Consider the following 16,714-nt stretch of genomic DNA (forward strand, 5'->3'; position numbering starts at 1 on the left):
GATTCAGAATCTCAGAGTATAATCTGAGCCCAGACAGACCTCATCACAATGTTCACCCAACCCTCTAATTAAACAAGGGAAAGGAAAGAAACGGCAGCAAGTTCACTCAATTTTAAGTGCGATTCTGTGATTATCTGTGAAATAATCATCAAAAAATGGTTTCTTGACTTTTTAATACAAGAAAGAAAATCTAACAAATTCCTATGTCAAATAAAACCTACTTCTGTGAGACAGAATTTGTTAACAAATCTAACAAGATTTAATGGCCTCCATACATCCTTTGTGTAAAAATCTTATTTTTGTAACAATAGCAGTCAGATAACTGAAGGTGCATTAGTTTCCTCTAAAATAAATGGGAGAGGAAGGAATTTTGATAAAGCACAAACTTTCGCTGTTTTTACATCTCAGTGGTGTACTTAAAAGTAAGACGTTACACTATATTACTGCAATCTGTCCATTTGTTTCCCAAAAAGTCACCAGAACTCAGGTTAAGGGCTCGGTTCAGGAGGATTATGACCCCCGTCTGCTCCAGCATTACACTCGGTTTAAACCACCAGCTGCCTCTGAGAGACACATTGTGCCATTTAGTTTGATAGAGGGATTTAGTACCACTTTTAATGAAGGTCTTGCGTTGTGAGGCCAGCACTTACTTTCCCTGCCCTGCTCCCTGTCAGCTGTGTCTCCATGATTGTATCCTGTGATCTTGATTGCCGTCTTTTCCTGACCAATGTTTCTGGCATTAATTTGGCAGCACTCCAAAGCCAGTGTCGCTGAACATCAAGCACGAGAGAAAAGTGATGAGGACAAAAATCAAGTGGCCACAGTGAGTTATCGATATATTTATGATGTAAAAGTGAGCAAGACCACCTGAAGGCGAGATAAGATGGGACACACAACAGTACACAGCAGCCACCTAAAGGCGCAATAAAGTCATTACATAGAAATAGATCCTGCAGCACCATGTTTGATGTACAGAGAAAATGGAGTTGAAGGGTAATAAAGCCATGTGTGTACCCGTGTATGATGCATCTATACAGAAAGAGAGGTCGAATAGAAGTGTGTTACACAATGATTGGCAGAGAACTAAACAAAAATGCAGTAATATCTGCAGCAGCGCAGAATACGGCGGTCGGAAGAACCATTAATGGCAGGACCATTACTGTTAAGCCTCTAAGCTGTAGGGGAGGCTCAACAGGAGCAGAAAAACAGCCTTTGAGGGATAGTTTGATTGAAAGGAAACAGCCGGATTTTAATGAGGCTGAATCCCACGACTGACTTCTTCTCACCTTCCACCTTCTGTTAAAGGCATCCAGATCAAGTTGAAGAGCAGAAACAGAAAGCCAAACAGCATGTCATCACCCATCATGCCTGTAATAATTAGGAATGAAGTTCAATTCAAATAAAGAATTTTATTTGAACGTTTTCCCCTTTCTGAAACTAAATCAGACAGCGCTGTAGCTTCATGTGAAGTCAAATGTTCCAGAAACATCAAGCTCAGCTGAGTAATAACTTCACGCCAAACGCCCTGTCTGCTGCATGTGTTATTCTATTGCACCTCGTATATCGGATTTATTTTTCTTTTAATAAACTAATGGAATATGTGATGACTTTGGACAATGGCCTTGTTGAACAAGCAGGCAAGACGGTGACAGAAGAGCACAAGATGTACGAGATATCAGCACAGTGTTCGATAGATGACGGTCTTCATTTTTATTAAACCTTAACTGTTTGACAGTCATCATCGGCGATTCTGTGGTGAGACAGTTGTCCATCGAACATACTCTCACACTGTGCCACCGAACTCCTTTTACACACAGCCGCTTCAGTGTTTTACGTGATACATTTAAAGGAACTTTTTTTATACTGTCAAACTGTAAAATACGCCTTCACTCTTTAGCTAAAGATTGTAAGAAAAGTCTCTTTAACATACAAGACACTCAGTTTTAAAAAGTTGAGTTGTTAAGATATATGGAATCATCACTCTTGGAGGATTTCTATTCAGCTGCATTCATTTGTAGATAAAAATAAAAAAAATTAAAATTAAAATAATAACAGATATGTCAAAAACTTTATTTAACAGCTTTGTTTGGGTAAAACATATTTTGAAAAAATAATAATCAAGAAATGTAATTTGTCTTTTTTGTCATCGTGGGAAAATAATCATGGAACCATATAATAATAATAATTTGCATTTCTGAAACAAATACATGCACAAGTCAGTGAAAAGAGTGCTTCCATATCTTAACAAGCTGTAACATCTGGCTGATTGACAGGAAACAAGAAAACTGTCATTGGAAACAATGGAAAGGATTTTAAACTAAAGTAATTCAACTCGGAGAGTAGCTAAAGATGCTGGGTGTCGTGCCGTGTCTAAAACTCAGATAAAGTACAAACAAAATGGGAAGGTTTTAAAAAGGGAAACATTCAGGTCCACAAAGGGAGAAGTCAAAGCATCAGGAATGAAACTTCGAAACAATTTGACTGAAAATAGAAAACAAAAGATATGAAAAGATAACGGGCAGCAACAAGAGTCAATGTTTAAGCAACAGGCTGAGGAATATGAGATTTGCATGCAGAAGAGCCAAAAATAAACCATCACGAACACCTAAAGAGAAGAAAACAAGGTTACAGAAGCAGCGATGGACTGTGGATGATTGGATTAAAGTGATATTCAGTGATGAATTATATATCTGTGTTGGACAAGGATATGATGCTGAAACTTTAGTTTGGTGCAGGTCCAATGAAACATAAAAATGACTGCCTGAAGAAAACAAGCAAATTTCCACAATCATTGATGATACGGGGTCGACGTCAAGTAAAGGGCCGGGGGTAAATGTTCAGGTGAACAAATGATGGAATGAGAAGAAACGTATCCAAAATATCAATCAAAAGGAGGTTCAGGGTGACATCTTTTTACAGAAAGACACATCAGGCTCAGTGACCTTCTGATCACAGACGTTTTCAGGTAAATTACAAACCAATTAAACAACAAAACAAGCAATTAAACGTCTATTTAAAAGTAATGTTTATTTTGCACCAAAGATCTTGGCGCAAAACATAAATTCCAAGTTACGACATCAGAGACAGTGCATATCAGTAAAAGTGTAATGCTCAAAAAAAAAAAAAAAAGTCACCTATGACAACAAAATCAACACCAATAAAAGCTTTTTTTTTTTCTCCAAAAAGTAAAAATATCAAAGTTCAAATACAAACGACCACCTGTTAAAGGGCATCATTGGCAAAAAGGAAAATAATACAGTAACCTGCAATAATGCTTCATCTGGTACAGAAACATCACTCTCACACACATATACACGTGCACGCCCATGTGGCAGATGCACAACAAGAGCCAAATGATGCTAATCCCAACACCACGGCATCAAAATCAATGACGTAATAAATATCAGTGAAAGCACCTTTAAAGCTGTGTTTAACTGATCAATCGACGGCAACAATAACAAAAACAAAAAAAAAGGTTAAATAAAAATCAGTATTACATTAAGAGGTTGAAATACCATTAAAACAGCTGTCATTCATCAATCATTACATACATTATTTTTTGCTCAAAATCATGATGTGTGAATGCATTTCTTTCACAGGATGGTCTCCTAAAAGTCACAATTAAACATCTCATTGTGGAACATAATTTGAATTTCAAAGCTATGAATTTTTTTAAAATCACCTCAGGAAAAAAGACTAAAGCCAGCCCCGGTGAAACAACAGGATCTCAACAAAGAAAGGGAAAAACGTTTCACTGGATCAGCCCCACGTGGCTGCTGGTCTGAGGCCAACAGAAAACTGTTTTTCATTTAATAATGTACAAACTCGAGGCATCGTCTGCTCTGAATAAACCAAAACCCATATTTTTGCTCCCATCTACGTGCAAACACTCAAACTGCACTTTCCAGCATAAAAAAAAAAAAAAAAAAAAACCCAAGTGACAATTCTTTCATCTTTCAGAGATACCAAAATATAGAAAATATTCTTACAATAGATTTGCATGCTGGAAATTTTCAGACCGGCACAAAGTTAAGAGCTATATACAGCGAGTATGACAAGAATGTGTCATAACTGTTCGTCTTCATGTCTTTTACACAGTCGCTACTGTTGGACACGGTTACAACTGAAAACACTTCAAGTGAAAATTTCGATCGTTTTATCAGAACACCCCTCCAGTCGCAAATCCGAGACTAGAGCTCCGAAAAGAGTTCCACTGGATCCAGAGCTTGTAGTGACTCCCTTAGGACTGATGATCAGCACTCTTTCAAAACTAGATCCAAAACTAAAATCCCAATACAGCGTTATTCGTCCTATACAATCTTACATTATCGACCAATAGTGCAAACAGCTAGATTTGTACTCAAATTAAACTGAGAATAAATCTAAGTTCCCATGAAACCGCTTCCTGCACAGAGGAGTGCCAATATGTCGAACAGTACTTGTGGCTTGACTTTTGCAACTTTTTGCTAATTTTCCACATCCGTGACGGAGTTACAAAATGATTAGTTCGAACAATCAAAGCATTAAGCCCACAAATAACTGGAAGGACTGTTCATCTGCTACGTGCAAATATGTGTGCCTCCAAAACGGCTATTCACCGATTTTGCCACGTCTATGGCTTCTGCTCATGAATGGCTCCTTTTTCCCTTTTTCCCCTATATAGCCAGGCACTGTTTTGTAGCCACAGTGAGGAGAAACAAATGATGCTGAGCATATACTGAATAGGAATTAAAATCTTCAAGGCCACATCTTCTCAAAATGAAGAAAAATACACGTTTGGTTTGAGGAGAATATGGCAGAAGGAATGAAGACATTCTACTGTTAAACAAGAGAAAATTAGCTTTGCATTGAAAACTAAACCAGTGTTGGGATTTGTCAGCATTTATTTTTTCTAACCGACCACTGGAGGACATTGTGTTGCCGGTACCGGCACATACCACTTAATTTCCGCGCGGTTCTCCGTGTCATTTCGGCTTGCTCTGCTTTGGGGACACAGTTTGCTTTGGCTGTTCTTTGGATGCCGTTGCAGAGGCTGAGGAGGAAGTGGAAGAGGAGGAGGAGGACGAGGATGAACTCCATCGGGTCTCCACACCTGTGCTCGTCATCTTGAGCTTTCGTCGTTTTGCGAGGGGAGCGTTGTCGACACTTTTCAGGAAAAAACCCTCCCTTTTGCCGCGGTTGAAAGCCTGGTTTGAAAGGGTGACAACAAAAAAGAAAGGAAATGCCTTATATTCATCTGTTCAACATTTATTCATAGAGCTTTGAGATATTCAGTACCCTAAGCCATTACTTTGTACGTTGCATTGACATAGGTGCGGACAGTAGGCCCACTGGACTCTAACACATCTGGAGTGCACAAAGGAGTTGTGGACATGGATGCTTCACCCTGCAGCCAGCTGTTCTCTTTCAGATCTGAGAGTTTGAGACGTTTCTCTGGGTCCACGGTCAGTAGGCCTTAAATCATAGGGTGACACATCAAAGCAGGCACAGAGACATAAACAAGCAAAACAGGAAGAGACAGCCAAGCAGAAATTTCTCCAGTAGCGACACAGAAACAGCAAAAACAATCAGGTTTCACTGACCATCCACAGAAGAGCTACAAATATGACTAAACTTCATACCTTTGACTAGCTCTTTGGCAGCCTCCGATACGCCCTTCCAGGCTTCCCCTTCCAAAGAGAAATCGCCCTCTTTTATCTTTTGCATGATGTCTGCAGCAAACGACGAGGTCATTCCACGCTGCTTGCTCTGAAACGGCACCTGGCCTGACAGCATGGTGTACTATTCAAGACACATACAGAGTCATTAGCATTTCAGTTAGCCAGACGGATGTGAGAGGATCAACTTTCACAGGCTAAATTACCAATATGACCCCAAGACTCCAGAGATCGCAGGATTTGTCATATCCTGCACTCTCAAACAGCTCCGGTGCAGCGTACTGCAGGGTGAAGCATGGAGTCTGCAGGGGAGCGCTGCCCGCTGGGCACAGGCGCGCGAATCCAAAGTCTATTACTTTCAGCACAGAGTCCTCGCCCTCATCTGTAAACAGCACGTTCTGGAAGGCAAACAAACAAAAAAAAACACCATGATCCTCTCGTTATTCTTTAGCATGCGCATCTCAATTTTCCCAAACAGAGCAAAGACCTCTCCACACTTTTTGCAAAGAACAACAACATCTGCAACTACGAACTACGAGTGGTTCAATTCTTTGTAAGACAATGTAGTTAGTGGTGCAAAGTCGGAGCAGATGGCCAACAGATGGTAGTTTTATTCAAATTAGGCCCCAAAAATGCGTTTGGAAAAATGAGATCATATGCTGAGGTCAGGGGATATTTCCAGGACACTCATCTGACAATGATTCAACATTTGCTGATACTGTATACAAATGCAAACTCAACAGTGAAAAGGAACTGTTTTATAAAGATGTAGAAAAAAAGTCACGACAGAAAAAAGTTCATGCATTTATATCAGCTTAAAAGAAATTAAGGTTTATGCCGTTACTACAGGCATCGAAATGTTTCCGACTGATTCTTACCATCTGTCATCTGAAGCTGATACATACCAAGTGAAAGCCTTTGCCCTCAGTTAATTGAATCTCACACACATCTAAAGACGCAGGATCGACAGCATGTGTGAAAAATCTGCAGCATTTACTTTTTAAAATGATGCAACACAGACATTAAAGTTCACCGTGTTTGCCTTGGTTACATCACATGTTGCAAAATAACCACACCACAAAAAACCTGTTTGGCTACAGTTGTTTTTCTGCCTGGCTGGGAGAGGCACAGGACACACAGAGAGCTATCAGGCCCAATGTAATCTATCAGAATCATTGTTGCACTCATACTGGACTGATGTTTTCTCATGAGAATCAGAAGAGTGCTCCAGTGAGAGTATAGCAGCTGGCAGATCAGCTTTACTGTACGTTTTCCACTCTCAATTTTCAATTGGACTGAGACCCAAACCGTTTGCTGGCCGTGGCATTGAGTTGGCTCACCTGAAGAAATTTTCTCTTTGTTCTGTGCAAACATGTATTTTCATCTTGAAAAATTACATTATCATCAAACCTCCTTTTGATCGATGGAATGAAAAAAAGTCTCTCCACCTTTGCATTAACTGCAGAGATAATGACTGTTTCTCCCCTGGTCCTTCACATGACAGCGACCCCGTATCATCAATGATTGTGGAAATTTGCTGGTTTTCTCCAGGCAGTCATCACTGAATATCACTTTCATCCAATCATCCACAGTCCATCACTGCTTCTGTAACCTTGTTTTCATCTCTTTAGGTGTTAGTGATGGTTTGCAAATCCCATATCCTTCAGCCAGTTTCTTAAACATTGACTCTTGTCAAAGTGACGCAAACACAGTGCCCGTTATCTTTTCACATCTTTTGTTGAGCGTTTTCTATTTTCAGTCAAATTGTTTGAAGGTTTCATTCCTGATGCTTTGACTTCTTCCTTCTGGGAACAACCGGCATCTTTTTTCACACCGAGTTGAATTATCTTCTTGAAAGAGTTTCATAATACTCTGCTTTGTTGTAACTGACAGCTCTCTTGTTGCAGCCTGTCAATCAGCCAGATGTACCGGCTCGTTTAGTTAATGCAAACGCACTCCTTTCACTGCAGACTCATTTGCATATTTAGACTTGTGTGGGTATTTGTTTAAAAAATGCAAATTACAAGGTGGTTCCACAATTTGTTTCCTCCAAAAAAAAAAGGCAGAAAGTTAGTTTAATTCCATTTTTTTAGGCATGTTTTACAAAGCCAGGATGTTCAGATATTTAATAAAACAGGTTTGTTTTTTGGTCATATCCGTCTTTTTATATCGGTTTATTATCTTGAAATCACCACCCACCTCAGGTTTGAGATCTCTGTGCACAACTCCGGCCTCGTGCATGAAGCTGACGGCTGAAACCAGGCTCTGTAGCAGCTGACTGGCCTCTGCCTCACCAAAGAGTTTCTTCTTCTTGATCCTCTCCAGTAACTCCCCACCTCGCAGAAGCTCCATCACCAAATATGTGTGGTACTGAAAGAGAAGGAGGTAAGCAAAGAAAAGACTTCATGTATTCATTTTGATGCATGGCTAAACCTTACATTGTTTGTATCTTTAAAACCAGTAGCAAAAATGCATTTTTCACTTTTAAAGTTATTATCAGTAGTTGTACATGTGGTTAGTCTTCGTACCTGATCAGTGTAAACATCATACAGTCTGACAATGTTGGTGTGAGTTTCACACTGCCTCAAGGCAGCAATTTCCCTCTGAGTATTTGCCTCCATTCTAACAAAAATAAAAGCACACATCTAATGTTAAAAAGGCTCATGTGTGGCTAGTAGCTCTGGTGGAACATTGATGACAGTAAAGCAGAGTCAAGCACAGAGTCATTAAAACCGCACAGTTTAGCAGCATCACATGTCCACTCACCTGCGGCTGACAATTTTGACGGCATACTCGTGGCCACTTTGCTGGTGCCTGCATTTCCTGCACACAGAGAAACTACCTTCACCTAGCGGTGGCCCATGAAGATTAAGCTCATAGTGCTGGAAAAACTGAGATTCCTAAACAAACAACAAGCAGAATGAGCTTTGAGCTTTGCTGAGGTCTTAGAAACGATCCTTTCAGATAAGGCAAAGCCACCTTTGCCTAATAAACTAATGTTTCTTGTTGTCTTCCTTCCTGTCTGTTAATAAACAAGACTTGAATCATTACAAGAGTGACTTTAACATAAAGCAACAACTTGCTGCTCAAATTATTTTAAACCCAGAGCAAAACTTGATGTCTAAGCCCACATCCATACCTCTAACATTGCACTGCGCTGAACAGAAGACGATGCAGGTCGGTCAGCTCCCACTTGTGATTCTACCAAGCTTCCCATGACGGCGTTTTTATTGAACAAGATGGAAGGGGCGATAAAGGAGTAACCCTAAAAGAGAGGAGAGGCGTTTGCTGTTAGAGATAGTACTGATCTGAGCAAGAAACAGAAGGGGGAAGATGTATAAAAATGCAGCTAACAGAGTGAATTCATTTTCTTATCAAGCTTGCACCTACTAAATCCGAAAGTAGTAATATTTCCAATGGTGGTTGCATGGAATTTTTTGTGGAAACATAACATGGGCATAGCATAATATCAAGGCTGAGACACTGAGGGCTGACCTGGAAAAGGCGGTCAGTGCTTGGGGGTGTGCTCGCAGGAGAGTAGACGGGATCCATCCCAGTGAATTCCTCAGCAAAGTTGCCCACATCAAGTTCGCTCTTCAGTTCTGGCTTGAATGGGCTCGACACCTTTTTCTCTGCCAAGTCCGCCCAGTTCAGTCCCTGTGCGGAACCAAAAAGCAGACGGGAATTTAGAGACGCATAAATGGAAGTTACAGAGGAAGAGAAATATCTGAGTGACTGTGTAAGTGTTAAGGACCTTGAAGAAAGGATGAGCTTTGATGTCTTCCGCCCCTCGTGGCCCAGAGCCCAGCCTCTTGTGGGGATCTTTCACCAATACCTTCTTCAGCAGGTCCTGAGCAATGGGTCCAATCATAGATGGGAATGGTGGATCGCAGCGCAAAATTCGCCTGAGAAGCAGGGGTGGAAAAAAAACATAATAAATCAAATATCTACACAAAATGAAATATCCGATTAAATCTAAAACAGGAATACATTTGCAACCTGTTGAATATTGATCAATTAGTTCAAAGTAGAACATTGCTGCTGATTTTACAATGTAGCAGGTTGTTGTAGGATCTGAATCAGATTTACAGAGATAGAGAAAAGAGCACTTACTTTGACACCTCGCTTTGGGAGTTCCTCTCCCCCTCCAAGGTGAAAGGAGATGCTCCCGTCAGCAGCTCAAACATCAGGATCCCGAGGCTCCACCAATCTACTGACTGGGAAACAAACAACAAAAGAAAAGTTAAAGCACCCACTGGGTATTTACTATGGGAGATCTGGGTTGTGTTATATGATACTGATTGCCTTCTAAAACCACTTTCATTTTAAACAATCAACTTTAATTGCCTACACCACAATGTTCATCAAATTTATTTTCGTTTTCGATAGCAACAGGAAAGAGGGAGAAAGCAAGGAGAATAACTTAATGTGAACGAGACCTGATTGGAGCTGAGCCCGTGCATCTGCACTTCACATTCTAATAGGTACGCAGCAGGTGGTCCATCAGCTTCAACAAAGAAAAGCTGGTCTTTGTGTTGAAATCAACAAATCATCTAAAACAAACTCGCATTATACCAGGCTTGAAAAGACGAGGCATGCAAACGTTGATATGTTGCATTGTGTCTTAACAGGTTAATCCAAATTAATCTCCCCATCTTCCAGAAACATTTGAATATCCACCTAGCCAGAATAGATGCAACATATGCATGTACCTTCCTTTCAGACCTGTAGGGATGTTTGTGTTTTTATCTTCTCAGCCATTTAATTGATAAATGCAACGGTGAAGTCGATCATTTACCATAAAAGCTGAAGGTATGTTCAGTCAAATGGTTTTTATTTTATATGTCGGTAGCTTGGAAATAAAGGTTTTAATGGACAGTTTATCAAATTATTCCTCAGGTTTCAGGAGGCTGCTTTCAGACGATGCTTGTTTTTAAGAATACTTCATGGTTTGAATGGGTTAATTATAATTTTCACATTACACCTGACACTTCAAAACCACAAAACAGTGTTTGTGGCCAGACTGTCCAATACTTACCTTGCCATGCCCAGACTTCCCCCTGATGATTTCAGGAGCCATATATTCAATGGTGCCACAGAAAGAGTAGGTTCGTTCCTTCTGTAATGAGGAGAATTGAAAGATTCCACACATCATTGTGCTGCACATGCGTCCACACACTCCTATGTAGGCATTGTAGTATTGTATTACATACCTCTTCTTCCAGAAACTCTTTGCTGAGCCCGAAATCTGTCAATACCACATGGCCTTCGCTGTCTAGAAGAATGTTTTCCAATTTTATGTCTCGATACACAATCCCAAGCTGCATGAAACCACAGTGAAAAAAATTTATATGAAATACAGTTATTTGTGAAGAGTGCACACAAAGGAAAACAAAGTTTTTTCAAAGCAAAGATGACAAAACTAACCAAAACTTGAATTTTTACTTTCAGACATCACAACATTTTCCAGTTTCAATCGTGTCAATTTTGTCATCCAAAAACACTCGTCAAAACAGCACGAAAAGCACAAACTGGAGCAAAAGCCTTAAACCCTGCAGTGTACTAATAAAAGGCTTAACAGGGTGGATTCAAACAGCCAGGGTGTCATACCCCAAAAAAAAGAAGCATAACATGAACCAATTCTGTCAACGTACAGTCAAGGCTTACATGGCAGAGCAGGGTAAGAGGTTTAACTAAGGTTTAACTGTGTTGGTAAATACATTTACCAGCACATTATTTGACAATAACGTAGCTAAGTCAAGCTCATACCGTCCATGTGCACTCTTTTTTATCTCATCTCAACCCATCCTCTCACCTCTACTGCTCTTTTTCTCCACTATGACCTGGACAGACTCTCTGAGAGTCGCAGGTAAAACGACACGGAGTCGAGTATGGCAGAAACATGGATGGAGCTGAGAAAATCTGATGCAGCTGAGAGGAAGATTACTGAAAGGAAACGGCAGCTCCTGATACTACAAAAGATTCAGAACGCGTCAAAAATTCTTTGCTTGTGATGACAATTTCCTTTAGTTCTGTTTAACCAAGAGCTTCCAAGTTTTGCAGAATGTGCTCCAGACTTTTTCTCTTCTGTTTTCCAGGATGTTCTGACTTACATACTGGTCATTCAGCGTTTTTTGTTTGTTTCTCTAATTGATAAATCCACAGTTCAGTGATGCTGACCAATGCTTTGTTTTAATGCATGTAGTGGGAGAGCTAGAGAGTAATAAGGGGTAAAAGCAGTGCTAATCTGTAGATTCATAGATCTCTACATACAGTACCTACTGAGAAAAGGTAATGGTTCAATTTAAGCCATTTTGAGGTTATGTTCAGCCAATTATAACCCATTACATATTTCTTTTTAATGAAAAGGGATTCAGATCAAACAGTTAAAGTCTTATTTTGGTGATCAGTTAAACTGTTAAAGTACTTAAATAAATAAGAGTCACAAAATGTGATGAAGCAACGCATAAAAGGCAGCATGAGGAGAATGTACCACCTCATAATAATTCATCTGAATGCTACATCTGAATTTAGTACACCTACTGATAGCTGGAACTTTGGGACAGCTTGCACATGCAAGATGGAGGCATAATAATTTCATGGCACGGCAGTTTTCCAAGATTTGGGCAAAATTTACTGCTGAAATACTTTTGTAACATTATTAGGTAACCATTTCCTTCAGTTAGTGAGTATTTCACATAATAGAGAGTGCAAGAAGGTACTTCCTGACCAAACAATCGATGTAATGATGAAGTCAAATAGTCAAAAGATGAAATCCTTATTTGTTTAACCATGGATAAGTTTTGGCCACACCAAAGCTATAAAATAAGCTGTTTCGTTGATATGTCGGTGTGGTGTCTACAAGCCTATTAATGGTGAATATTTGATAAATCAAGTTTCATGTTTTAAAGCTGAAATGAGAAACACTCACCTTGTGCAGGTGCTCCAGAGCAAGGATTATTTCCCCGATATAAATCCGCACCGCTTCTTCAGAAAAGTGATCCCGCTGGTACAAATGAGTGAACATCTCCCCGCCACTCACGTAGTCTGGAGTCACACACACAGACAAATAACAAAGTCTGAGTAGATACCATCGACGGAGAAATTACAGAAATAACACACAATATGCACAAAATGCAAACAAACAGACATTCAGTGTAAGACAGAAACGTAAAGCAAACATATATTCAGTGTTTCAGGAGTTAAAAGGATTCTCCATAATAAGTTCTGGTGCTTTAGGACGCACCCAGGATGAGATGCAGTTTGCTCTGAGTCTGAAAGGCGTAGTGAAGCGTGACCAGGAAGGGAGATTGGCGAATGTGCTCCAGCACCTGCCTCTCTGTGCGTGTATGCTCCGTTGTCTTTGCTTTCTGAACAATAGCTGCTTTTTTTAAGACCTGGGGGTAGTAAGAAAAATATATGGACATTCATCTGGACATTCATAATCAGAATCTGAACTTTTTAAAAACAGGATAAATATATTTATCAGTGAATGGCAGCTCAATCAAACTTCACTTAGCGGTCTGTCATTTAGAGAAACATTTGAAGTACGTGGTGTACAATTACAGTAAATAGCGAACGAAAGCAAAATTTAAACTACTGCCACGTATACAATGAACAGCGCGGAGCAGTAACTGATATTTTTATCTCAGTGCTGCATTCTAATCACATTAATTGAATATTGAGAATCTAAATGTTACCTTCATTGCATAGAGCTGGCCCGCATCATGACCGCTGTTCTTCCTGACCAAAAACACTTTTCCGTAAGCTAGAAAAAGACAAACAAACATTTTCTGGAGTTATTCAAATTACAGCTAGTAGAGATTGAACCAGCAAAATGACAAGCAGTCTGCACTAAGTACCTTTTAACCTTAGCTGTGCTCTAAAACATCATTTACAGAGTGTTTTCCACGCACATATAAACTTGTTTTTTTTCTCTGTGGTGATTCTCGCCCCTTAGTCTAACCCTTATCATCACGACCGAAGGCCTAACCCTAACCCATACCCTTCTGTGCTTTGTTCAGGGATTCTTTGATCTATGGAGGGGCTGGGGATCCAACCACCATTACTGTGATTACTGAACAACCAATTCTTTCACCATCGCAATGAAGAATCACCATCGGATCACACATTAATTAGATATGGGACCACTTCAAAACATATGCAAAAGCCTTCCTGCAGAATAAATTGAATCAAGAGCTGTTTTGTTGATAGAAATAGGCTGTAAAAAAAAAAAAAAAGGTATTAAACTCTGGGATGAGAGATACCCACAACAGATGGTCTATCTTCTAACATTTAGATACTTCTGATTCCCGTCTTGATACCGTGCAATCCCTCAGTCATGATATGAATGACAAATATTTTGCCTCCGCATCCTCGAGGGTACTTCCACTTGCAGCCTATGAATATTAATTATAAATTCTCTGCCCTTAAACTACTTATTAAGACGATTAAATCGTGTTAGCTTTGAGAATACCTCGTACTGATGTCTTAGTAAAGTTTTTCTTCAGGCTTTACAACAGCTCTATCTGTGTTTCATATACAGAATGTCAGGCTTCATGTTGACGCTTACCTCCAGTGCCCAAGACCTTGAGCAGCTCAAAGTTCTCCATGCCAACCCTTTCAGTGTGACCTGTGAGGTTAGCTAGTAGAGGAAAGAAAATAGACTTTTAGAGCCCTTTTACAAGTGTATTAAAATTGAAAGAGATACAGTCAATGCATCAGTCAGAAAACAATATTTTTAAGCTTTGGTATAACAACTTAGAACAACTTAGAACAATTTAGCCTTCCGCACTGTTCTGTATAAAGATATTAATTAATGTAGTATTTAATTTGCTTATGACTGCTACGAAAAACAACCAGTAACTCTTTGATTCAGCTTTTTATTTTGAATGTAATGGAGGGAGTTTGGATTTCCCAGTCTCATTTTCTTTTTGAATTTAGACTAAACTTCCATTTCTGGGAGATATATATATATATATATATATATATAATAAGGTTTCTGTTAAGACATTTAAATATGTTTTTTTTTTTTTTGGTCTTTGTGTCGAGTGTACACCAAGCTGTCCTTACTAATTATATTATCCCCACTAATTAAATAGCAGAAATACGATTACACAAAAGAAACAATAATAGAAAATAATTACACTACCATAAAATCATTGACTTAACATTATAGCTAGGTCAGATAGTTTATTCAAAGTGTCAAATAAAGAGGGATGAGGAAATAAAAACCAGTTGGTATTCAGACTGAAGAACAACATTTCTACCTGTATGAAGAATAATCACATAATCGCAGATCTTTGGTTTGACATCCACTGGAAAAGCTTGTGACATAGCTCTGGTATGAGCATCATCTAACAATTTACTTAGATTTTCCTTTATGATAACAAGACTAGAAATCTAAGAAAAGCATTTGATGCGCATCAAGGATGAAGTTGTAAAACCTGACTTTAAATCTTCTTTATTGACACGGTGCTAATTCAGGGGTCATGGAATTAATTCATTAATTTGGGGGTCATGTTTCTTATTTTTGGTTACAAAACGTGTCCAATATGCCCGGCAGATCATTTGTATTTACGGGATGTACCTGTCAACCTACATATCAACAGTGATTAAAGTGATTCAAATCACAGCTGCTTCATACTCCTTGGTGCTTTCTACTCCAAAATGTCTACTTGTCTTTTGCTTGCTTGTTTGTTTGTTTTTAAGAAAAAGATAAAGAGCAACACAGCATCGTTATATGACCGAATGATCTTAAGCATCCCACGTTTATAACCTGATAAACAGTTTAAATTTGACTTACCATTGGTGATTTGGTGCTTGACAGTACAAGCCCTCTCATTAGTTTTCCCATCAGAGTCATCACTGCTATTTGATGCGTCCCCAGACATAACTTCAAGGAAAAGAAGAATAAAGGCTGTCCAGACCGATTATAATATACCTGGGTGCCACCTCTCTTACGCGTTATTATGTATAAATGTATATAAAATAATCTATTGTGGCTGTATTGGAAGAAAACACACGGATTACCGACTTGATTTGACAGCTGTGTTTTCGAGACAACGCTGTTGCCCTAACGTTAATCCCCATTCGTTTGACATCCTGCTGTTTAGCATTGTTTTGTTTTCTCGTGTGATTGGCCGAAATCAATCAGAAAACACAGATGTGCTCCAATTCAAACTCCTGCTGCTTCAAAGGCTGTAGTCGTTTCACGATAACCGGGGGAGGAAGATAAATACAGCTTCGATGTTTCTCAATAGATGTGTGTTTGTTGCAGTTTAAGTGGCTATTGCTAGCATTAGCTATTAAAGAGTAGTAATTATTCATAAGATAGACGTTACTGAGTGACGTTAATTCTACTTTTAAGGAGACGATTGACCAACGCGGTAATGGTCTGTCTTTAAACACCTTCGTTACTTAATTAGCAAAACAGCTATAGCAACAACAAATACTATCAAGCTAGATTGCGTAGTAGTAGTAAATTGGTAAAGAAGCATTAGCAGCTAGCTAGCGAATAGCTGCAGTTGCCCGTCAAAGTTTGAACGATTAGCTAACCGCTAATGGTCTGTTAGCCATGTTAACTGGCCTCTTCAGATACGAGTAATAAGACATGATGGAAAACGACAGTTAGAATAGTCCCTTGCCCTTTAAGTCTCCACTAGTATCAAACAAGTGACTTGCCCATGACAAAAAAAAAAAAGTCTATATATTTACAGCTCACTTTAAATTTCGTATCAGCAGCCTGTAAACTGCTAACACCAGGATGCTTTCGACACAACCTGGGCGACGGCCAGTCACGTGAGCAATATCAGTAGGCGGAGCGATATTACTCGAGACCAGTCAACTTTTTATCAGTACGAGCTGCGGAGTTAAGTCAGTTTTCATGCATAGGAGAAATGGGAAACCAATATATAATTATTGACCGTATCAATGTAAGCAGTTTCAACATGTAGCACCAAATATGTGACGTGTGGGTCAGCAACAAAATTTTTACCACTCGGTCATGTCTGGGTAGTTCCGTTTTAGGGGGACCTCTACGCCAACTGCTTTGGTTT

The 16,714-nt window shown here is 39.4% G+C and overlaps 1 protein-coding gene across 1 annotated transcript; it reads right to left on the reverse strand.

The window, feature by feature from the left end:
• Positions 1-3,008: 3,008 nt before the first annotated feature.
• On the reverse strand, positions 3,009-16,453 carry rps6ka4 (ribosomal protein S6 kinase, polypeptide 4). Its single transcript, XM_075486347.1, has 18 exons — positions 15,463-16,453; positions 14,230-14,301; positions 13,358-13,425; positions 12,904-13,054; positions 12,589-12,704; positions 10,871-10,978; positions 10,696-10,776; positions 9,771-9,874; positions 9,412-9,562; positions 9,153-9,314; positions 8,797-8,922; positions 8,424-8,557; positions 8,186-8,279; positions 7,857-8,027; positions 5,864-6,055; positions 5,622-5,781; positions 5,291-5,454; positions 3,009-5,186 (listed from the first exon to the last, which is right to left on the reverse strand). The coding sequence occupies exons 1-18, from the start codon at positions 15,548-15,550 to the stop codon at positions 4,965-4,967; spliced, it is 2,364 nt and encodes a 787-aa protein (XP_075342462.1). The 5' UTR covers positions 15,551-16,453; the 3' UTR covers positions 3,009-4,964.
• Between the last annotated feature and the right edge of the window lie 261 nt (positions 16,454-16,714).

This window comes from Odontesthes bonariensis, chromosome 16 (genome assembly GCF_027942865.1).
Source record: "Odontesthes bonariensis isolate fOdoBon6 chromosome 16, fOdoBon6.hap1, whole genome shotgun sequence".
Lineage (NCBI taxonomy): Eukaryota > Metazoa > Chordata > Actinopteri > Atheriniformes > Atherinopsidae > Odontesthes > Odontesthes bonariensis.

What these genes read in the sequence shown, in the direction of transcription:
- rps6ka4 (XM_075486347.1), bottom strand. Translation starts at nt 15,550, where the DNA reads ATGTCTGGGGACGCATCAAATAGCAGTGATGACTCTGATGGGAAAACT. An exon ending in CTCTGGAGCACCTGCACAAG is followed by an intron (nt 10,979 to 12,588) that starts GTGAGTGTTTCT and finishes GGTTTCATGCAG; the next exon opens with CTTGGGATTGTGTATCGAGA. An exon ending in GTCAAAATTGTCAGCCGCAG is followed by an intron (nt 8,280 to 8,423) that starts GTGAGTGGACAT and finishes TATTTTTGTTAG; the next exon opens with AATGGAGGCAAATACTCAGA.